This window comes from Styela clava, chromosome 12 (assembly GCF_964204865.1).
Source record: "Styela clava chromosome 12, kaStyClav1.hap1.2, whole genome shotgun sequence".
Taxonomy (NCBI): domain Eukaryota; kingdom Metazoa; phylum Chordata; class Ascidiacea; order Stolidobranchia; family Styelidae; genus Styela; species Styela clava.
Genome location: NC_135261.1, coordinates 11,003,570 through 11,028,081, shown reverse-complemented (window position 1 = coordinate 11,028,081; position 24,512 = coordinate 11,003,570). Strand labels below are relative to the sequence as shown.

General features: G+C 34.7%; 2 protein-coding genes across 4 annotated transcripts; one reads left to right on the top strand and one right to left on the bottom strand.

Moving 5' to 3' along the window:
• Positions 1-304: 304 nt before the first annotated feature.
• LOC120329222 (uncharacterized) lies at positions 305-12,827 on the bottom strand. Of its 3 annotated transcripts, none has more exons than XM_039395761.2 (17): positions 12,213-12,827; positions 9,589-9,740; positions 9,385-9,515; positions 7,990-8,155; positions 7,732-7,900; positions 7,033-7,104; positions 6,356-6,541; positions 6,000-6,129; positions 5,707-5,819; positions 5,160-5,338; positions 4,100-4,309; positions 3,764-3,964; positions 3,371-3,482; positions 2,971-3,167; positions 2,076-2,279; positions 1,324-1,449; positions 305-1,099 (listed from the first exon to the last, which is right to left on the bottom strand). In XM_039395761.2, the coding sequence occupies exons 1-17, from the start codon at positions 12,442-12,444 to the stop codon at positions 932-934; spliced, it is 2,748 nt and encodes a 915-aa protein (XP_039251695.2). In that variant the 5' UTR covers positions 12,445-12,827; the 3' UTR covers positions 305-931. The 3 variants fall into 3 exon arrangements, with proteins under 3 accessions (XP_039251695.2, XP_039251697.2, XP_039251698.2); XM_039395763.2 differs by having other exon boundaries at positions 6,356-6,538; XM_039395764.2 differs by having other exon boundaries at positions 7,990-8,152.
• Positions 12,828-17,838: 5,011 nt separating this feature from the next.
• Positions 17,839-22,968, top strand: LOC120330058 (uncharacterized). Its single transcript, XM_039396872.2, has 12 exons — positions 17,839-18,021; positions 18,990-19,043; positions 19,312-19,464; positions 19,623-19,706; positions 19,936-19,986; positions 20,378-20,431; positions 20,968-21,132; positions 21,327-21,404; positions 21,824-21,886; positions 22,084-22,179; positions 22,449-22,535; positions 22,755-22,968. The coding sequence occupies exons 1-12, from the start codon at positions 17,926-17,928 to the stop codon at positions 22,827-22,829; spliced, it is 1,056 nt and encodes a 351-aa protein (XP_039252806.2). The 5' UTR covers positions 17,839-17,925; the 3' UTR covers positions 22,830-22,968.
• The last annotated feature ends 1,544 nt before the right edge of the window (positions 22,969-24,512 follow it).

Genomic DNA, 24,512 nt, shown 5'->3' with positions numbered 1-24,512 from the left:
TATATTAAACCTAAATATTCTATTGATTATTTGCAGTTGTAACTCCTGTAAACCAATTTAATACGATGACAACAAATTCGAAGTTTCCAAAACAAACTCAGCAACTCAAGTTTATAATCGATTGTTTGGCCAAGGCGTGTTTTTTAATAATTCAAATAATTACAGTAGACCTTTTTGCTAGAGTCTTGCTGATTACCAAACCCCTCTTCAAGTTCTGTCGTAGTTGCTAGTTATTACCTCATTATTCATATATTCCGTACCCAGTTGCGCAACAAGAAGATCAATAAAGGATGTATGCCTATCATATATAATCTACTCACTCATTCCTCCTTTTCAACGATTGCACCAACTTTAACATGTTATTACATTCTTCTGTTGGGTTGGGCAAATATCAAGTTTATTCATCTTTTGCTTCAGCCCTGACCACGTCGCTCTCCTCTCTTCAGTAACTATCAAAACCCTTTTGTTATAACAGAAGTAAACTGCGAAATAAACTCAGACACGAGTAGTAATTGTATTATGTGGAGGTGTTCACAGGACACGAATTAACTGAACTGTGCGTACATAAATTGCTTCTTCTTAGTTGCATCCTGCCTTTTCAACTCTTAACTATAAACGACGCACAACTATGCGTTGGATTGGACAATATGCTCGATATATACTATGCAACGTCGCCGACCACAGGCTTCATACACAGGTGAAAGTTTTAAAATATTCTTTAAGAAACAGCAAAGATAACAAGGAAAAATTCAAAATAAAACACGACGAGAAAAACAGTAATTCACGGGAACTGTAAATAAGAAATATGCTGAAAATTAAACTTGTGTACATCTTCATGCTTTTATCTTAAGCATCAATCCTCCTGGCAATCATATATTCACATAGACATTGAGCCTTTCAACTAAATTTTTTTCGGGTATTGCATATCTTTTTAAAGGGGTAGCCATAATATTGATAGAGTGCTCCATTCACCGTAGGACATATCATCGATTCTTCCTCGCACGCAAGTCATTGTGACGTAACAACGAGAACCCGCCTCAACAGTATGTGAACCACCTAGTGAAATACCGTCCCAATGACCTGCAGTATCTCCCAAAACCTATAAAAAGAGTCGGTTAATATCTTATAGCAATTGCTGTTTATATATAGGTATATCCTTGCTCCTTAGTTAAAGTACGTAGGACTTGCATTCTACAACAAATATTGATTGGATCTTCAAGGCATAATAGCACTTTCAAATTTGTTTTAATTCCATTGTTTGTGTGTTGTTTGCACAGTCACTTACTAAGACAAACCATGAAGATAAGAATAAAAGCGAAATACCTGATGTACAATTTCCACGGGTTTTAGCGACGGAGAACTGTTACCGATATAATGCACCGATACTTTTAGATAATCACACGAGTGTATTGTTCTTGTAACGTAGTTTATATAAACACGACCGGCTTCCTAAGAATAAAATAAAAACAATATATGTACTACAAATAATTTTAAATGCAGTACACGTATACAAAATACATAAAACGGATATATAATCAAATTTCTATATCGGATTTTGTATGGAATAAGTGTGGTGTAGTTTCTAAAACAAGTACTCGCAAAGTATGTGTACCAGGTTAGGCTTAGGCCATAATTTCATTCCAATTTTCCTTATTTTAGTTCTATTACGAGTTCGGGGACTAGGCAAGTGACTCCCGTAGTATTTGTACCTGATATTATGGCCTAACCTTAACCTGGTACAGTGGCACACATACTACGTTCCGGCGTACGCCTTCTTGATTCACCTCCTTTGAGAGTACACTAAAAAGTGTCTTCGAGTTGATTTTAATCAGATGTAGCCTACTGTTATAATTTGGGTTAAGCTACACACTACACCCCAGAGTAGCCGGCCGCTACGGTCGCCGCTGCTCTGCTTCACTGCAATTTTTACTTAAGGGAAACATCCCAACTCCTAATGTTTCAAATCAGTTCTAAACAATGGTTTCAACAGACTACAATCTCTCTCTATATATATACATATTGGTTAGTTTTCGAATATACAGTATGGAGCAAATTTACAACATAGCAAATTATACCTTGAATTCGAAATATGATGTTGCAACTAGATTTAACTTTGCAGGATTCGTGTTTTGCGTTTCCACAAATTTTAAAGCTTTGGATTTTACACTTCCCTGTATTTCATCTCTATGATCGAGTCGAGCGATCAAACTTGCACTCGAGTGCCGAGGTATCCATAGCAGGTTGACGACCCCTAAGTTGAGGTCACTCATATGGCGCACCTGATTCAAACACAGAATATTTTAACTAGATGAATTGTAATGATAATATTACGTTGGTTTTTAAATATTAAAAGAATCGGGTTTTTGGTACAGTGTCAACAAAATATGCTGTTGTTACTAATAAATAAACTGAGATTCGATTCCCCCAGTCCGGGTATCCCAAATATAGTTAGGAAAATCAATAAAAGTGGCGATATTTAACGAAAATGAAACAGTTTTAAATGGTAAAAAACACGAGTACCTCCATGCAAAACCTTTGAAGCGTTTTCATACGGCAACACAGAATATATATACATTCAGTGGTGGGATTCAAATTTTCCGTCAACCGGTTCCATCACAAAAGTCATATTTTTCAGCCTGTTCTCAAAATTTGATGTCTTGGATAAGATGCAAATATCCATTGACAATACAGCAGTAACCAGTGATGTTAACCGGTTCGCTGATTTCATAAAATTCCGTGAGACGGTTCTATAGAACCGGTGCAAACCGGCTGAATCCAACCACTGTATACATTTGCCGTTGATGAACTGAACTAGCTAGGCATGCAAGTACAAATTTTGTCATGTTTTGAGGTTACTTGCTATCGGATAAGATAACTTTCTTGAATAAAGAACAATCACGGAAGCAACAGTACGCGGTTGTGATTGATAAACAGATCACTATCGATTGCTTGGGAATTTTTTGCTCTCACCTGGCATCTAGCGGGAGATATTAAATCTAGCGAAATGCGATCACCATCGGCAACTGCCGTCAACAGCGTCAATGACATGGCATTGTCAGTATATGATACTCCTGCTTTATGAGATTTGACAAGAGTTTCGCCTGATTCACCATCTCGACGTTCAATGTTTGCGACCATGGAATAACCGTGTTCGGTACAAGAATCACCTGCGACAAAGTAAAATGACATAAGAAAATCAAATCTTTTAAATTTTCCCTGCCACGTCTGTGTTATGCCACGAGTGAAACTATGAATCCTTTGCTCATTTGTTATGCATGTTGGAGTATTTTTGGTTGTTTTGTTTGTTGGTAAATACACAGAAATATATCAAACGAACCATATATATATACTAGTATAATAATAATTTTACCTATCGTATAAAGTGCCTGGTGATATTTGGCAAGAACAACGCCATCTTCGTTGAAAACGAAGTATCTTCCGTCTTGATCGAGGTTGACAACATGCAAATCTGATGCATAATCCTGAATGAAAGATAATAGTAAAAGATGCAATTTGAAATTTATATATATACTATATATACTAAAAACGCAGTGTTTTACGAGGTTAGTTTCACAAATTTTCGGTTTTTAATTAAGATTGCAGGATAGATACAACAAAATCAAATCTTCCATGTCGAAAAAATCAATCGAAAATGAAATCTCATCCAAGAAAACAATGAAGGCAATAGAATACATTTAAAAATATTGGCGATAGGGCAAGCGCTTTCACCGACTACTTGTTTTTACAAGGTTTCACTCCTTACCTGAGAAAACTGAGCATAGAGCGTTGAGAAAGCCGAATTAGTTTTCATGGTTGCCCTGAAGGCCACTGCTCCAGTATCGTGTGACAACCATAGCACTGAAAACGGCCCAGATCTTTGGGACGGTGCAATTGAACGAAGAGCATATTGATCATGCTTTGACGGGAATGCTGCACATCCTTGATGGGCACTGTGAAGAGTAACCTGGAAAACGAACATTTTATATTAAACGGAGATGGAGATGAATGAAGTGGATAAAGTGCGGTTCATTGTTTACTTTATTTACTTGTCAATGCGAGTCAATACAATGTCAATCACTGCATTAAATTACTCAATTACCCAAATATTTTGACCAGGTTCCACTTCCGCCACCGCGCCAAGATCAATGAATTTGTATCGATCTCCGGAGGAATGTTCAATTCTTGTAGCAGCCAATGACTTCTGTGACTTATCTTGTTCTACCTTTCCTCCCGCACTACGATCAAGAACTGCTGTTTCTTTACCATTTGATGATACAGATTCAGCACCATTTGAAATATGATACGTAACCTGTGAAGAAAAATAATTGAATTTGCATTTGTTGGACAAAATCTCGAGGACTTTAACTCAAGTTCATTTTTTCTCATTCATTCATCAGTCACATTCCTGAGTTATTTGAATTTTCAAATTGAAAGACATAGACTCGTTCTATAATCTTAACCAGTTTTGAAATCAACAAATTGAATATTATTGTTACAGTAACCAGGACCGCATCATGACCTTTAGAGGCCCTGAGCCCATGAAATTTAATGAAACCGGTGTTCTATGTTATATGAAATTGAAAAAGTAAGTTTCAGTATTCAATACTAACTTAGGGCCAAGTTACAATAATTTGCGTGACTTTTTCACAAACACTCCTTACACTCACAAACATCTATGAAGAGATTTAAGATGATACTTGAGAACTATATTTCTACCGGGCCAATATTGAGGTCTGTGTCGTCTGACAAATTCGAAATGTTTCATTAAACACTGAGATACCATTGAATAATAGTCTATGGAAAATTCTGTAATGCCCGTTTTCCCTTGGTGCCCTAAGCAACTTCTTTTTTTGCTTAATGGGTAATCCAGCACTGACAGTAAATAATATTATTTCACGCAATCTTGTATTCAACTATTTTGCCTTCTGCACGCTCCAATCACCCAAATCAAGGTAATGTGACTGGTTGTGTCACAAAGAGCAGTGACAGTTTCGTGTTTTAGGTTTCTCGCTTTAAAGTTATGTTGTTTATTATGACTTTAGGCATTACGGAAGAATCATTTGAAAAGTAATTATCCTTATAATCCATCCCATGTATAATTATGTTTAAAGGACTCAGATGTTAATAAAAAGCCCGTTCGCTCAATTAAAATTTCCAACCTGAACATAACTTCTACAAGAATGTCGTATCGCCATATTCAATTCCATCCATATTATTCCATGCTTTGATAAGTTTAATACGTTTTTGAAATCTTTCTTATAAGTATTTGTAGGATTTCGTGAAGCTTTTCGTCGATGCTTCGTTATTTCAATAATCGTTTGATTATTTTCCGAGATGTCTAAAAATACATTTGGTTCTCAAACCTCAATTTGGAAGAATCAATACACACAGACAAGAAATATACAGGCCTGTGAGTATTTGTTCAATAAATCTTTCCTTTAAATCTATCTAAGAAGATAAATATACTTTATAAATTATTGGATTGCTGTAATTGAAGCTATTTCATTGTTTAGTTTGAAAGTGTAAACTGAATGTATTGACTAACAGAAACAATTTGAGCATATCAATAACGTCATTCTGTTAGAATTTGAGAAGAACATGCGATAAAAATCACTTTATGTCTGTTACATCTGATATATACTCGTTATTATTCATTCATATCTGTGAAAATCCCTATATTAGAATGTAAAGCCAGTTAACAAATACCTGAATATACTAAGGAAAATCCAGCGTTAAGATCTTCAACGTTTTTGAGATATTTATTTGGTTTCTTGAGTCCTCCTTTCCATACATCCGTCTGTTGTTCCATGTCTTCTGTCCTAACATAAATAACAAACATATAATTGACCTACCTTATTGAGTATGTTCAGTGCTGTGTTTACCACATTCATACCGAGCTTGTATAATTATTAAATCTTTTAGTGTGACAAATTACAACCATGACTCGTGTTTGCATATGATTTCTCTTTAGGAAAAACACCTAGATTCAAATAGCCTACCTGCATATGACGTCGCTAAATTTTGAACATGGTACGATAATATGTTGTAGGGTAGTACATGTAGAACACTGCTCACATTGGGAAGAACGTCTATTGAAATAATAGTTGTCTATACATGAAGCATCACCACCTGAAATATTATATTTTGATTATTTGTAGTGTTTCGTCTAAGTTAAAAATTTGATTAGTAACACTGTATTTTACAAAGTGTTTTTGCACGATTTAAAGTTGACATTGAACTGTTGTCTTTGTGAACAAGTAACTGTTTCAATAGAGACTCGAGAACCACAAAGTGTAACAATTCGTAAATAAATATCAATTTTGTTTTATTTGAAGAACAATGCATCAATATATACCTACGCACAAATATCCTCCAGGCGTATTGACGCAGAGAGCTCCTGCTTCCTTGCAAGTTTCCTCCTGACCGAATGTCGAACATTCATTGATGTCTTCACAAATGATATCTTGATCACGTGTACAAGGTGTTGTCATTTGGTATCCTTGACTGCACTCAGTGCAAGGATAACATTGATAATCTTCTACTGATAGAAGACAAGGAAGTTAAATTTAAATATTACACGTATGTACGTGAATCGCACATGAAGCACCCTCGAATAGGAGGAACTCTTTTTGCGTCGCATCAAAGTATTTCTATTGTTGTAATTATTTCTATATGTATTGATGTAATATGCAAAAACATTTATACATTTATTGTAATATTTCTGGTGTTCAACGCCTAAAATGACCCAGTGACTTGATCAGTAATAATTTTTCAAAACAAAAATAAACTGAATAGGTCTTATTGGCCGCGTCATTTTTATCTTTAAAAATTGTGAAAATTGTTTGTTTGTGACACCTCCTCAAATGATCTACCTTTTATTTATTCCTATTGTGCTTACTACTCGGATTAATTTGACTTCTATTTACAGAAAAGCTTCATATTCTAATTTGAATACTATATATATATATATATAACAGGAATCAATCATGGATACAAAATCCAGATTGAATTTGTGAAAATCGAGCAACAAACCTTCAATGACACAAAATTCTCCATCGTCGCAATGTTGACATAAGATATCTGGTAGTTCGGTTGATTTGATTTCTAAAAGTAAAAATGAAACATTATACCCAGCGATAGTACCGGTACTGTACTAAGTTGTGTGCACAGATTGTACAATTTCATTGTGTTAATAAAAACAAGGTATTTTTAGGTCTTTTGTCAATTGATATTCTGCAAGACCACAGTCTATTTCTTTATAATTTCTGCTTAGATGGATACTATTGAGTTCGCTCTTATGCATGGATACGGCTGCAAAAATAAAATGCCTATTAAAGATAAATTACGAACCTCACAGCAGATTTTCTCAAATGTATATTCGTAACGTTTCTCAGAATTCAGTGCCTAATGTTTATTCTTCATCGTGCTTAATTGTACATTATATTCAGAAACGACGGTTATACGCGTTTCACTCCGAACTATGTACAAGCAACCACGGCGACGTTGGCAACTAATACTATTGAGGCGAGAGATTGTCCACTCAATTCATTACACACTACGTGAGGTGTTGGATATATGATTTGAATTCGAGATTTCTAACCCGAGTCCAACCTAGTTGAGTCCATCATATTAACCGCTATGTCATGTTTTCATGCGCGTTTCTGAGTAACCAACTGCAAAAAGAAAAACGTGAACTGGACTTATTTCTGAACTGTTGCATCATTAACATACCGGGAATCAAAATATTTCCATTTTGTACAATGAGTGAAGTGGATACATCATTGGAATCTACATTGGCGTCCGCCGTAACATCGTCATCGGGGAAGATTTCCTGTTCAACGATCGTGGTTTCAATGTTTCCGGAATAGACCGATCTCATTAGGATTTCCTCTGGGAAAATCTAAAATACGAGTTTCAATGTATATCAAGAGCCAGACGCTTGAATTCAAAAGTTTTGTTTAAATAAATATTATTTATATATATATATACTTCTTCTTGATTGGTTTCATTCAGAAATTCGACGACTTCAGGGTGGCCTTGATCCTGTAAAAATACATCTCTTTTTGGCGGCGCAGGCGTGGTAACGTTATTTGGTCTGACATCCTTTTTCGATTTTTCGGTTGCTTTCATAACATGAAGATTCCGCTCTTTGCTGCTGAAATAAAATTGCAACGACAATAAACTATCTACACACGAATTATTGAAAATCTTTATTTTGGTGAATATTTATATGTTGCACCACAGGACCTTTTATCAATAAATTTGACGCCTGTTTTAGTGAGTTAATCTGACTATGTTTACATATAGAGAGCTGTGATCTCATCTCAGGTCAAAATTTTTGATAATTCACCAATATTATTTTAGTTGCTTTTCATACTATAGGATAGATTCAAAAGTTTTCTAGCGACTTGAATTACCTTCAGGACTGAAAACTTGGAATATATTATTTGCGAAGAATAACGATTTTTTCCAGGCAAGATTGAGAAAAACAACATCGTTCACAAAGATTCTAGCAAAACGATTCATTAGTCGACATCGTGTCCAATAGTATAGTTATTTTGGAATCGTTAATCTGAGAAATTACATTTCTTCGTTTCTGCCGATTATAAGAGTATACTATTATGCAAAATCGGATTTTTGTCTATTTTTGAATGTCGAAAATTTAACTAAAAAATAATGATAAAAAACAAGCTAATGTTTACCACCATTTATAAAAATGTATCCAAACGGCCGCTAAGTTTTTACGCCATCATTGACATCTGGCTGATTAACCAACACTAGTGCAGTAAACAAGTGGGTCGATGATTTGAGAAACTTTTATTGCTATGACAATTTATACCTCAGTGGTTTAGCGAAAAATGCATTACGATTACGAAATATCAAAAAACGATGCATTCGAAATCAAGAATCAGCTTCGGTACAAATTTAATACTCGGGATTCGGACCGCGGTCCGCCAGATGAGTAGCCCTGCTGTAGGGTATAAATAAATGTAACCCTAAGTAATAAGAAATATCGCAAGATATGGGTTATAGGAAAATGGAGCCAGGAAGCTCATTTCGTCTGTGTCGATTCTAGTATAGTCTTCACACAGAAAGTGGATTATATATAAATTAAACCAATACGAGACCAAACAAAACTTTTGACAGGGCAACCAATTCCAGAAGTCAAAGTATGATCAATAGTTTGCGGTAATAAGTGCCACACAAATACGAGTACTTCCATTCTAAAAATACTGATTATTTTTTACAACATTTTTTGCTTAACATTAGCCTAAGCCCTAAAACAATGAGATAATCATTGTGCTCTGGCAAAATCATTATTTTTTCTTTTGTTTTTATATGCCTTGCCAAATATGCAAACCAAAAGTAAACTTGTCATCATACCTCATGTCAAACAAATTTTCCACAAATCCTGGCGATTTAGCGTCGAAATTACTTTTGACAGCATTACTAAATAAAGCCATCATTTGAGCATTTTGTTGACGAAGGGCGGTTTGAAGCTGAATCAATTTGGCCTGTTTCAAAAATAGAAATATTTTAAAATCTTTGTTTTGACGATGTCAAAATATTTTGAAAAGTTGTTGCTACTTGCTCTCTGTGTGTTTCCTTGAACAACTCCCAAATCTCACTGATTTGACTTTTTATTTCCGTTTGTTGATCTTTGAGAGACTGTAAAACTGTTCCCGAATCGTCAGCAAAACGGAGATTTAACACCAACGCATCTTCTTGATTGAATCCAGCTGTGATGCACAACATTTTTCAAACGGATTTTTATACTATTACTGTTTGTATTGATACTTTTAATGTACAATTTTACTCAAAGAGAAGAAGTTAGGTTTTATTTTGAAATTATGAACACATAAAGTTAAATCTAATTTACACTACTTCGACGTTATTCTAGATCAGGGGTGCACAACCTTTTTGGTATTGGCGGCCACATTGCATTGATTTTTATACAATACGGCCGCCAGGAGGTTAATAGCGCGCCGAAGGCGCGTATTTGACCCGTGCGAGGTGCACTCTGCCCAATTATGAAGTATGTAGGACTACTTGGAAGTATAATATTCGCATTTTAAAAGGATTTTTTTTCGTTGGACCTATTCTAGAGCAGATATATTCTGCAAGTTGCATAATGGTTGCACAATTTTGAAAAAAATCGAAAGTCGGGGAGGGGCGGTTACCCCCATTTTCTTGTCCCTAAAAGTATAATAAAATGTCAAATATTTTTATGAATTTATTCTATAAAAGTTTGCAAAGAATTGTAGCAATTTAATGACTCCTTTGGTCTTGCATGTGGGCAGATAAACTTGCAAAGTCAGGTAACTGGCAGCAAATACACCATATAGATTGTGACACATCGTGTCGTCTGACTTTTTTGCAGTGCTTCTGTTTTGCTTGGACGGCCGCATTTTTTTTTCGCGACGGCCGCAGGTTGTGCACCGTTGTTCTAGATCTAGAAGATCAAAATTTCAAGCGTGATTTTAATATTGTAACCAAAGATTTCGCGGGCAAGGACAATTACACCATGCAAAAAATTTATATTAAGCCAAACGAATAAAAACATGTTTGCTATTGTTTTAATTATGTTTATAATTAAAAACAATATGTAATATTAGTATGAATTTCGTGTATTTAATCGTCCCAACTTGTCTATACGGGGCAAATATCACGCGACAACGTGGCGCACATCGTGAAATTAATGTAAAATTCTTCATTCGATTTTATAGACCGATCACGGTAGGAAACCGTATACGAGATGGGCGGTAACAATAATTCCTCCTTATGACCTTTGATATTATTTACGTCCTCCAGGATAGCCGGGTCATCATTCCAAAGAATAATTTGATTCATGTTAAGATATTATGTGAGTCTTACGACCATTTTGCTGTAATTGAAATGTCGATTAACATCGCCGATGTTGGCTGGACCGAGCTTAGAACAAGAATTCTATTTTATACGAAATTCCAAAATTCTAATTTTCTCACGCATATTGATAATATAAACATATAATATTGTTTATTTCACAGAAATATTGATCAATAAAATCATTTATTTTGTTATCGAAATCATTTTATGGCGGAATTTACGGAATTCGAATAATTCAGACGCTGGTGGTCGCAATACACAGCGGTGTCCTTACTCCCAGTCGTCAAAATTTCTTAGAAAATACACTATAAAAAACTGAAAAATTATCACATATTTTACTACAATTTATATTGGCGATATTAAAATAAATCTGAAAAAATTTATGCGGACCTATTCGATAATACTATTTTGTTACTATCATATTTGTTACATTTGATATCACTTAAAATATGTTTAGTTTTGTCTTTTTTTCTGACCATTGTTCGTACGATAGACGTGCGGTCTCCCTGGATTGGTAAACACTGGACGAAATACCGAATTATTCATCGACCAGTTGTCCACACAAGCGATTTTGATAATTTTACTACAATGGACTCAGCGATTTAGTCACAGATTAAGCTTGCTCGTGCCCAAATCATATATATAGCAATATCGCCACTTCAAAATATTACATTTGTTTGACAGGAAGAAAATAAAACGTAAAATTAAACAAAACTAAAGCATGAGTTCTATTTTAAAGGTTAACTTTACAATTGAAAATTGAAATGTGATTTTATCTGCAATGGTTGAAGTAATAGTGAACGAAATGACTCTATTTGAACTGTATTTGATCGGGAAACTCCAAAATATTTCGACATGTAAAGCTCGTGTTCCGCATGCAAGTCAAGCTAATAAAACATAGCGGGGTGGAAATGATGAGTTTTAATTTTATTTAGATCCTCACCCAAAACGATGAACTGAAATCCATGTTCTACGGAAGTAACGGACGGCTTTAGAAATAATTTTTGGTAAAATAGTTTTCGTTTACTACTGTTTGTTGTGTAGGCAAAGTAAAGCGTAAACACCAGGGAACTAAAGAACGTTTTCTTGGGAATTAAACTTATTTAATGTGAAATTTCATTTATTTTACCAAATTAAAATGTAATCAAACGGTGGGGGCACTTCGGAATCACATTGTTGATGTACATCGCGTCGAATGCTCAATGTGTGAGAGGTGGAGATTGCTGCAATTTCTTTTCTATGAAAAACGATAGCTGCGTGCCCTCATGTAAAGTTTTTACAGAGCTAGACGCTAAGAAACTCATTTATAAAATCAATAAATCAAATCACCCAAAATTTTTATTCACCTTCGTTAAGATCACATGTCATCACAAGTTCTGGTTGAGGTCCATCGGAAGATCCAGCCGCGTGGTGTGTGAATGCTGATAACTGCCTCTTAGCCCTAGCTGACTTGTTCTTTTGATGTTGACTATCAGTTCTCTCGGCACCTGTCGAAGCTTGACTACAGGAGCTACAAAGTATTAACAGTATCGTACATTTTGCAAAGTACAGAATATAATGTGTTGCCGATTTGTTCATGACTATCTATTGAAATGAGATTTATAAAAACAAAATATATTAAAATGAATATTCAAAGGGAATCCAACCGAAGACTTGATGGGCGAATAAATGTTCACGAAACAAATATAGGATAAAAAAGAGTTATGATAATAAGAAAACTCGCATGGGTCCGATACTGCTTCTAAAACTAACGATTATTCACAATATACATAAAATTTTCCCACATTTTCCATTTTAAATGAGTTACTGTTGGAAACTGAAACTCATACCTCTTGACAGTATAAACAAATTACTCATAAGTTTCTCAGCTCTATGCTAAAATGTACTCCAACTGAGGCATGCCTGACATTCAAACACTTCTGGAGCAGAAAAAGAGATACTCACCTGATATATCATTTGAAAAATTCGCTGCGACAAGACGAGCCTGCTTGATTTTGAATTAATTTTAGGTATAGTAGATTCAGATTCTTAGTGCTTCTAAATTTCTTTAAGACGATTTCTAAGATTAACCCGTTTATAGGATAACTTTCGAGAAAAAGTGGCAATCTTTACTACAATATACTTATTGGCTTGGAAATTTGAGACAAAGAAAGCTTAGGTATGCCATTTCACTGACGTAAGCTCCCCGTTATCATTGTGCGACTATTTTAGAAATGCCCTCCTACCGTTTTTCTGCCACCTGGTTAAATACTCAGTCATTTGTCATTCACGCCGAATCCTAAATTAGCAAAGGCGTCTCAAGTAAGCCCACATTTCAAATGCCTTATTATAATATGAGTATTCGGGAATGTAAATAGAATATTTCAGTGTTTTTTTTAAAACGAATGAAGAGGCATAATTACGGCGTGCTAATAGCACAATCATTTGGTTACCCACTAATTGGATAGCCTGAATTGAGAATTTACCATTCGTTTAAGTACAAATTGGGTTTGAGTGCCAGTAAGTTGCCGCGGTTAATGCAATCCTGAGATATTTTCGGAAGGATCGAAGCTATACTCTCATAAAAGCCAAGAGCACTGAAAGAAATGTCACATTTAAAAGTAATAAAATAGCTGAATATTCGGTATAACACAATGAAATTTTTGACAAAAAGTAATTCAGTGACACATTTTTTCCTAGAAATTTTTACGTGGCTTTTAATTTCAGCAGTTTTTTTTTTCGAAAAAGGGCATTGTCCTATTCAGCAATCACAATGTATGGTAAATTTGATATCAGTAAAGCCCTAATCTATCTGACACTTAAGTAAATGGAACTATATGAAATGGTAAAAGAAGCTACAAACAGTTTAAATAAACATCTAAATGTGATGAACTGTTTCTGTAGGTAATACCAGATTACGAATCATTACCATCAGATTGTAAATTTTACGATTAAGCATTTTAATCGCTTGAGTAAACATAAAGCTATTTACCACAGACTAATACTTTGAACATCCTATACATTTTCTGCAATTTTATAATTACAATGTACACCTCTGACAGTATATCTCCATCATAGTATATTAAACAAAAATAGCCGAACATCGATCATTAAAAACCTCTATTATCTGTTATCACTCCGTTGGCGTTGACAGACTAAAATATCAGTTTTCTGACTCAAAACCTACATCGGAAACTAACTAACTATCAATTTCAACGACCGTTTAACACCCGACTCTTTGATCCAATTATGGGAGAAAAAGGCTTAATTTAGACGTTTGACGTCTGACGTAGTACGATGTTGGCGCTGGTTGTCGACACTGTTGAAAATAAAGAAAATTAAATGATATATTACATAGATGGAATTACCCGACTTCCAAAATGAGCACCACTAGTCATTCCTTTTTGAAATTTCTCTGCGACTCGATCTCCATTGACACAAATAGACGTAAATGCAGCGAATTGTGGCTTTTTAGTAACTATTATAGATTTATGCAATATTTGAAGCATTCGCGGTAATATTATCGTTTCAACCCCAAAAATCGCACCTTTTTTGTCGCTTTTGAAGCACCTTCTTTGCTGAAAATGACAAAATTCTACGTGGCGATAAACGTTGTGAATGATATTCTTGTTCGCGAATTATAACTTTAACCTTCCTGCCCTGCGAAAAAAATAGGGTCAATTTTCAAATCGGGGTTCGTAAAATAATAGAATATCAATTAATCATACTTTTAATAACACACTGTGGACTAAAATATCTGAATACATATAGATAGGGGAAACATTTCGTGTTATCAGAAGTAAGGACATAGGGAAACCAGATTTAATGGTGGTCTGAATGGATAATCTGATCTTTATGACAGTTCATATTCTTTGTTTAACATCGGCCAAAAATAATTCAATGTTTAACTTAGGTTCAGAAAAAAATGTCGCCCAGACGTACCGCAAATATAAAACATCTTATATTTACTTTGATTTGACAGAGTTTGCTAACATACATACCAATGGATAATAATAAAACAGTTCATCATTTTAGGATTAGCAACGACGTAACCCACGTGTGGGGTTGAGGTTAAAATATTTGAAGAATTTTCATCCGCTTTATATCATTTAATCAATAAACATTCCACATACAAATAATTGAAACCAGACATTATATTATATCCCGCGGCTCTGGAAACAACAAAAATACCATCCATTCATATGAAAAAAAGCGCAGAAAATTTACATTTTTACGGGTGACTCAAATCTAGACAAGTAAACAGTTTCGACTTAAAATTCCGCATAGGTTATCCAGTTAAACATAGACTAATGCCTCGATAATAACAATTAGGCGGGCAACGATGCACAACAGCTGATTTCGTGTTTTACGCAATTTCGCCCGAAAATTTAAATAGATTATTATTGCGTCACAAAGAGAAAAAAACATCTTCCGTCCATGCCCCTCACTAATCCCATTGTCTTTACAATGCACAATTACCACGGATTGACGAAAATAGTTTGTAGCAACATTGAGCTTGTATACTAATTATATATTTTTTGCTAAAAAATATGATTATGACAAAATTAGTTCAAGAATAACACGTAGTTTGTTCACAAACAAAAATTATAATCAACTAGAAGCATGTCGTTATATTTCAAGTTCTCACGATTCGAATCAGGGTGTCCTCTTACCACAAATTCAAGTATCCTGCTCGACCATTCCTTTATTTTGAACGAACAATACAATATCAATAAACACCAATATTTGCGGCGAAGGTGAAGCTTCTAATCTGAGCTGCACGTGATTGTTGCGCGCTGATATCAGATTGTACGTCTCGGTCTGTATTGGTGGGGCACAAAATCACACAATTTTGTATGATTATTTCGTAGCGTTCTTCTTACAAATTAAATGTTTTTAGCTGAAATTTAAAACCCTAGTAGTTTAAGATCAAACGAGAAAATGATGTTCTGTCATTCCATATTCACTTCATGGTAACGTTTTCTCTAGTTTGCCTTGTTCAATGTGGGTGGCATTCAGTTCTTTTTTATTGCAGCCGTCTATTCCATTAATTGAACGCCGACCATTTTCATCGTACAAATACTATCTACTGTCGTGCGTCACAGGGGGGTCACCCAAAGGTCCATCGCGCGATAAATCCCTTAAGTAGTTAATCTTGCCATAATAAGTCACGCTTTTTACATTTTTATAAGTAGGCTAGCACATACAATGCTTTTCACCTGCTTTCGTACAAAAAGGGAGAAAAACGAAACCCAAGTCTCAAAACCAGACGGAGCAAATTTTTAAGAGGGAAACATAGTTGTATACAAAAATTTCTGATTAAAAATAGGAAATAGGCACCCGATTTATGCCAAACGCAGATATAAGACACTGCATCAATTTTTTTAACAACTTGTCGGTGACGCAATTAGCGACCTTGAAATTCCGTTGGAAACTCTACACTTTACTCCAAAATAAAAAGACAAAAATTGCCGCCAAATCAGGAAAAGATTTGTCGAGACCTCCATTGATAATACGTGAACCCAAGCGCCTCGTCTTCCGCTGATAGAGTAAACAAAACGATTACTCATTCTCCTAGGAGGTTGTGGGGTTAGGAAAACAGTCCAAACAACCGTTTAACCTTCATGGGAAGTCTTGTACCAATCCTAAATCTTTGTGATTTATCCCAAAATAAAGTGATAGTCTACATCAGTGTGCGACAGCTGATGATAGGAATCGAATATGCTTCATCATTCCGATAATGAGCAAACTGGACGTTTTGTGATAAATGTGGTCGAACATCATGTAAAAATACATTTTGAGCGAGTTTTGCAACTTCTTAATTTTATTCGAAAATTGATTGTTTCTCGTCGACCGAATGTTACTAGTGCGTAAGGCCTCACCCAAACTTTATATAGTTTCACTAGCTTGTGGCATTATAATTTTGCTCAGAGTGAGCCTATAGACTAGCCTGAAAAGGTTAGAATCTATTATTATATCACTTTTTCCCTGATCAAACTCAATAATCTGAAAAGTTATCAATATTCGCCAAAAAAGAACTAACTTCACGGAATATGTCATGAAAACATGCTTATACGAATATAATTAGTCATCACGTTTCAGAGAAGACTTTTATTCAAAAGGATAACGCTTGACAAAGGTACACCACGACACTACAATATTCCGAATAAATGTCCTTAAGGAGTACATCTAATGTATCATGGAGCCGATAAAAGTAATGTTTCAAAGCAGCATCGCTCACTTCTCCGATTCCAAAATTGTCTCGATATTTAGGCATAAGAAACAAGCGCACAAGATGTGTCTGTGACGTAGTTGTCTGTCTGTCCGTAGTTGTTACCTATCGATCTTAAGATCGGTGAGTATGTTGATAGGTATTTGTATGTCTGTTTGTGTGTATGTCTGTGTGTTAGATGCACGCGATATCTCACGGAAGCGAGGTTAAATCTGCTCCAAATTTTGCATGTGCATTCATCATAGCTCGGATCAGAAGCCTAGCGATTTTGGATGGATTATGTCTTATAATTAGCGAGTTATTAATTAATTAGTGATGGGACACACGGTGTCACTATGGAGTAGAACCACTGTTTTGGGGGATCCCCTAACCTTCGATCGATAAGTCTTCGGTTTCTAACCGATATTCTAGTTTGACCTTTGTACCTTTGTATTTGAGCATTGCTCTCATTTTCAAATACGGGCATCTCTGTCCCGTTATCACATATTATTTCATTAATATTTTTAATTATCAGTCACGCGCAGTAGGATATACTTTTGCGAAGTGCTATGTATACACAATCTCCACTTCCATTATTGCGTCATATATGACGTCATATATAAAGATTTGTATGTTATCGATGTTCTGATCTGCCGGCGTTAGGGAAATCACACACAGTTATATTAATAATATTATGAAGTAACAGTTGATTATTACGTCACAGAGAATTTTACAAATAACAAAATAGCTTTAGATCTCAAATTATTCGTTTCGAGATATCATGAACAATTACGGTTGTTTTATTGAGATAATCGAATACCGAAATGTTCAATAATTGAGCAAAGAAATTTGATTTAGAGTAAAAGAAGATGGGAGTAGGAGAAAGATTGAAAAGATGGATCTTTTGTAGAAAAAGATCGAAGGATTATGAAGTTGATTCACCGCCAAGTTCAGAAAGGAAGAAGGTTGGCATCTTTTGAATAATAAAAGTTTAATCTGCAATAATAAGTTACAGATTTCAAATAAAGGCTTTCACTGAAAACTATTTAGAGTCGGAGAATGTATAAAATTGTTGTGAACGACTTCTCTCGCTATCCTCGTACATGATGTAGTGGGAAAGAAGTTTTAACCCAATACATTGCTGATATATTCTATCTCAGACCGAGATAAAATAGGCTTTGTAAATTTTCAAATGACAACATCCTTGGCTCTGAATATCAGCGTCGTTGGGATGGGTGCAGTTTGAACATATAGGCCTACTTGTTTAATTTCTGTCGATTTTGAAGACTTTAATGAAATTTCATTTTAGGTCTACTCTAGTACGTGTCTTTGCTGTGTTCTCATCTTAATCGAAATTGAAATGCATCTTTGTGACGTCACACAAATAAAATAGTCATACTTCCCTAGATAGAGCAAGATTGATTTTGTGAAGCGTCGGGACCGACACGTTAATTTATAGCAGGGGAGTGCAACTTGCAGCGCGCGGGCCAAATAGGGTACGAAAGAAAAAATTGTCCGGCCCGCAGAAAAGTGCCAATTTCGAATGGTGTGCGGCCCGCGAGTTTTCAATTTAGTTCAATCTGGTATAGGTGCGAGTAATTCCATCATTTTGCGTTCTGAAGCCTATATCCGAGTTCAATTTACTATCTATGCTAATGGAGTTACAATACCCTAACAGCTAGCTTGTGGGAAGCGAACAACGCTTGTCAACAACCAAAATGCAACATGCAGCCCCTATGAAGCCTATTTTAACATAAAATTGCGGCCCTCGGTTTCACGCAGTTATTTATATCTGGTTCTTCCGTTTTAAAGGTCACACACTTCTGATTTAAAATATTTAAACAATTTCACTCAAGTACAATTTTACTAATTAAGAAATTATTTGTAAAATATTATTTGCTACTCAACTTAACGAATCGTTATTTTTATACAGAAACGGAATGCGCGGCTTCAACGGTGGATGTGGCTGGCAACACAAGTTCTGCTGGTTCGTAACTGCCATCAGTAATATACCACACGGGCGATTGTCCGACTGGTTTCTTGAATTTGAATATTGACTTTAAGTTCTCAAATTCCGAGTCGGCCGTCTTGGGCACACCACAAAATCTATTTAAATTTGACAAGCCTAAATTTATTTCTCTTTAGAATAAAGTTTTTATTAAATTGGCGATGCAATTTTCAGACTTAATTTTACTTTGATGTTAAAAACTGGGATCATAATGATGATGTCTCCACATTTTAATTATACTTTTTAGTCGCCCTTTTTCTGCATTGGAGGACAAAAGCGTCCAAAGGATGATTTTGATCCGATTGTTCTGAATTTTGATCTCGGTGACAATGAAATATGGATAGATCCAATGACGTATAACAATGAAAGAAATCAGGATAAAACAGCTGCTGGGGACAATGTAAGGATGATTTTGTGATGTGTTTGTGACAATTTTCCCAAATAAGGAACGGTAAGACGACTAACAGTTATTTTAGAGCAGCGCATGGTTTTATGAAAATGAGTGAATGACCACAGCTGTTCATGTAAACGATTTCAACATAATAATAATAATTTCAGATCAGTGTTTTATCGAGTGATTCTCTTGTGGTTCTGTTTGGTCAGAAGAAAAAAGAGGAAAAGTTGTTGAACAAAGAATCGTTGGTATGGTATATGATTTCCTCTGAATGCTACAATATCAAGCTAAAATAGTATGTGATGCCCATATCATATCAGATGTAAATTAGACCGTAACACTAACAAAATATTCTCATTATGCATTATTTTTCACTTTGATAAAACTCCTGTGAACTCTTTGTAAACTAGGGAGTGTATTGAGCAATGGACAGTTCCCATATCGCCGGCCATTGAATACGTTTCTCTTTTATTCCAGGACATCGGGAGTATAAAAGTAAAACTTCTTGAAAGAACGAATTCATTCGAGGTTAGGTTTGTAGAAAGTCTTTAAACAAATTTGTGATATTTGATTTATATATGATGAAATATTATTGTATTTCTGTAAAGGCCTAACTATAGGTCTGTCGATTATCATACATAACAACTGACAAGCAAAGTGAAAGGTAGCTACCTTTAATAAGGCTTCTATCTACGATTACAGAAGAGTTCGATTTTATAAGGTCCAGCATTTCAAATCCAACTCATCTATACGTCAAATGTATGGTGCCTTGCCTGTTTTGTTTGTCCAAAATCGAGATCCAACCCATTGTTGAAATTCTGTTGTATCATTGTCCACTCCCAATTAATCTTTCAATATTTACAACACTAACCTTTCTTATAAGAAAATATTAATATACAGTATTGAATTTATTATATAGAATCTTCCAGGAATGGTGTTTGATGAAAATGAACTCGTTTTAGAAAATTCGAAGGTAACAAAAGTTAAGTTTAAATTCAGAAGGTGAAAAATTACTTTAAATAATGAACAATAATACTTTAACTATGATTAATGCTATGAGTTTAAAAAAGCTATGCTATATAGAACAAGATGAATATGCAACGTTCTTCATATATATTCATGTAATCCAACTAATGATGCAAGACCTCTAGGCCAGGGGTGCACAACACGGGGCACGCGTGTCAAATTTGGCATGCCATATGCTCAAACGTGGCACGCGAATGGTTTTGTAAAAGTAAAAATTGTATTTATGATATGCATTAAAATATCACGTTTCTATCAAAATCAGCATTTTTTATAGGACATTAAATTGTTTCAATAAATAGATATTCGTTATTATGTATTATTATTATTGAAATTTGTTTGATGTGTGTTTTACGGAAGGAAATTTACAAAACCAACGATTGTGCATGGTACGCGACAAGATTATTTTGAAAAATTTGGCACGTGTCCTCATTTGAGTTGTGCACCCCTGCTCTAGGCTATACGTTTAAAAAGTCTCATGAACAGGGTAAAGTAACATACCGGCGTCCAAAGACCGCACCCCCAACCCGAGCTGCAGCTCGTTACTCACCCGCCGAAGCATTTTGGACACCGCTTGATGACACTGGTATTGGTCTTCGTCAAATTAATCAGGAGCTTCCAAGTCTTCAACAATATGTGAAAGCGCGTGAGGTGAATAAATTAACCGAAATAACAATGAAAGGCGTTGAATTGACATAAATCACTGCACCATGATACACAAAACAAAATAATCGAGAAATAAGGCAATAACAACTTTAAAACACTACGAATTTCAGTATTCAATATTTCTGAAGTGCATAATATATTCTTCGAACAAAATCTCAGTACTGCGACTGTATTTGCAGAAAAAGAGACAAAGAAGACCAATCACTGCCAAACCAGTTCAAAGTAAAAACAAAGAATTCAGCTTGGAAGACTTGCAGGTTACTGAGTGAGATGTATACTACCATTATAAAATAGATTAACACCTTTCAAATTAAAATAAAATGTTGTTCTGTGGTGGCTTTTGTTCAGTTATAGATTAATCATATAATAATGAGAGTAAGTGCTAGTTGGATTTATTATTCTACTTTTTAAATAATGTTGAAAGTTAAAATTAGTAAGGTTTTTGTAAATTAGAGAGAGAATCTGCTCTCTGGTGATTGTAAAATTTGAATACTTGTACAATGTATGATACAAATCATTTAACTAGGTCTAAAACCTTTTTCAATGTTTCTTAGCCTAGAATCTTTTTTATCCAAACGAAGGTAAAAAGCCACAAAAGTGATCAGTTAAAATCTTAGTTTTATCACAAAAATTAGTTTAATTATTTATTCGATCGTGATCGTATGTTTTTATACAGATTATGAAAGATGTGAAGTTGGCGCTTGATCATGTATTGGATAAAGTTTCAATTTTACGAGAGGTTGATTATAATTTTCTTATTTTTTGTGGTTACTTTATATATATTGCGTATACCTTTAAAGAAAAAAAAAATATATATACTTGTTTTGCAATGTATTTGTAGAACAGTTAATACTTGTACGTTATTCTTTCTTATTATTTCTTTAGTCAACAGACACTTGATGGAAATAGATATAATTTATTTTTTATAATTCATAGGTTGAAAAAGAAGCGAAAGACTTTATCAACATGATAGTTGACAGAGTGTTGGAGATTGAAGACATTAAAGAAATTCTACAATCTCCTTCAAACTCAGTGAGTGGTAAATTGTTTGCAGAATAGTGTATTTGCCTATTGCAGTTATACCGTTTTCATTATATTTACCCAAGTTTTTAGCCCACCCTTCTGATAATGAGTCTATTTTTATTCTTTTAAATAAATAGCTAGCTCGATCACGCCGTAGTTCAGAGATCAATCACTTTCCAGGCTACACAACCTATTGCTGCCTGTGGCGTTTGTGGACTAAATTAATATGAAGCAATTTTTTGCAATCTCGTCATTTTTTTACGTCTATTCAATTTCAGGAGATAGATACGTTTTCATCAATGTCTTCTGACTTTGATAGTCTTGATATAACCGACTTGTTGTTCGACATTGACGAAATTGAGCAGGTAAGAAAATACGGTTTTTAATTTTTCATTGGGCATACCGTACTAATTTCGGGAATAATCTAACGAATATTATTTCTTAATTTTAACGCGTTTCAATTCAGAGAGATCAATAGCTGACTGCTGGTTTTTGGTTATACAGATAAACTAATTAAACTCCAGACAAAGCTCTTGTCGATAAGTAGTTACAATATTTCAGTGATACTTTTTGTCACCTTGCAGAAAAGTAATTTTCAGCCACCAGCCGACGATAAAGAGATTGGACAGTGTGATGTTGCTGAAGATAACCAACTCTAATAAAGGAGATGAATATCGGATTCAATTTATGTTTGTCTTATTATCTCTTTTAATATGCTTATGTATTCAAATACATTTTATTTTGTCTCACGTTGTTTCAAGAAGACTCTGATTTTGGGTAATGTGTAATGCATGATCATCACCTAAACTGATCCTCCTGGCATTGCTGGTCTTGTCCAGTATCGTTTTGACGAGCCAATTTAGTGCTTTTAAGTTTTCTTATTTGATAAAAAGTTACTACTTATTAACCATTTAAAAGTTAGCACCAAATTGAACAGAAGCGTTGGCATGCTTTATCATTCATATTCCCAATGTTTATTTTAGGAAAACGCCAGGGGTCACTAGGGCATTTTTTAACGTAGATTAACTCTTAATTAGGATTAATATACGACAAGGAAATATATAACGAGAAATTCACATAAACAGAATTATAATTCGATGACTCCGATGTTCATTCCAGAAAAACTTTCATCAGAAAGATTACGACTTACTTTGAGTTAACTTTCTTCAATGATTAATCAGTATTGATCAGTAGTCTGCTTCACGTAGAATTCCAAGACCATTTATAATGTACAATGGCAGTTTGGTCTCTCACACGGCTTGCAGTATTGAAAAGATTTTATGCTGTAATATGAACAAAACAGTCATCACACGTTACGTTGTAATATTTCTGTATTATTTAGTGAATCGTATATAATTTCTGGACTGGAATCTTTGAGATGCTGATCGAGTTATTTCAAAGCTCGTGCGCCATTTCACGATTAATTTGAAATTTCACGTACAGAATTGATGTTTCTCGACACTTGATGCCAATGAAAATCTTCCTATACCTAACTTTTGCAAAATGCTCTATGCATATTTTGGGAATTTTTTAGTTGGCGTTCACAGACTGGTTTACATGTTCATAACTACCAATTCAATTCAATGGACCTTTCCCCGACCTTTAACCCCCGGAAAATTCTCCCTATACTTTACCTTTGCAAAATTTTCGAGGCTATTTTAGGAGTGTATTTGCGAGTTGGTGCTTGTAAAATGGAGTATGTGTTTCGGACCATCATTATGATTCATCGCATACAACGATTTGTTTTTTAAAAGTACCGGTAAAGAATTTCAGACTAGTCTATCACAGCTATTTCTAAACTAATTTTTATTACTGCAATTTAATTAAAACTCTTAGGAAGACAGAGTGATCATTGAATTATCTGATTTATATTTAAGTTTCCGAAACACAACTGAAAACTAACGAATAGAGTTCGAAAACGCGAAAACGAGGTCATGTTTACAACCACACTTGAAAATCTGTCTGAGTGAGAAAAGTGTCTGAGCGAATGCTAAAAGGGGGCATTGTTACGTCACTTTTTGCATCTTGCTGATTGGCCAATGTCACAAGGTAAACAAGAAAGTCGATGCTCGGGGAAAGGTCCATACTCAACCAACTTCTAACTCAAAGTGCTAATAGCAATTAATCTTAGCTTAGTCTATTGTAGGCTTTCTGGTAATAATTTTTGAATATCCTAATTAATTTTAATCTAAAACTACTCTGAGGATAAATTAAACTTTGAGTTATCTGAATAATCTATTAATATTTATTTCGGGCCACCAATCGGCTAATATTTTGCTGATTAGTCAATGATGCGGAAGTAAACAGGGAAGTCGGTGCTCCGGAAAACATAGGTACTTCTT

Bases quoted from the DNA above. Each gene is read 5' to 3' on its own strand.
- LOC120329222 (XM_039395761.2), bottom strand. From the start codon at position 12,444: ATGAACAAATCGGCAACACATTATATTCTGTACTTTGCAAAATGTACG. The intron at 7,901-7,989 runs GTATATATATAT...CTCGTATTTTAG, and splicing joins ATGAAACCAATCAAGAAGAA to ATTTTCCCAGAGGAAATCCT. The intron at 5,339-5,706 runs GTATTTGTTAAC...ATGTATTTTTAG, and splicing joins ATTTTCCTTAGTATATTCAG to ACATCTCGGAAAATAATCAA.
- LOC120330058 (XM_039396872.2), top strand. From the start codon at position 17,926: ATGGGAGTAGGAGAAAGATTGAAAAGATGGATCTTTTGTAGAAAAAGA. The intron at 19,465-19,622 runs GTAAGGATGATT...TAATAATTTCAG, and splicing joins AAACAGCTGCTGGGGACAAT to ATCAGTGTTTTATCGAGTGA. The intron at 21,405-21,823 runs GTTACTGAGTGA...GTTTTTATACAG, and splicing joins TCAGCTTGGAAGACTTGCAG to ATTATGAAAGATGTGAAGTT.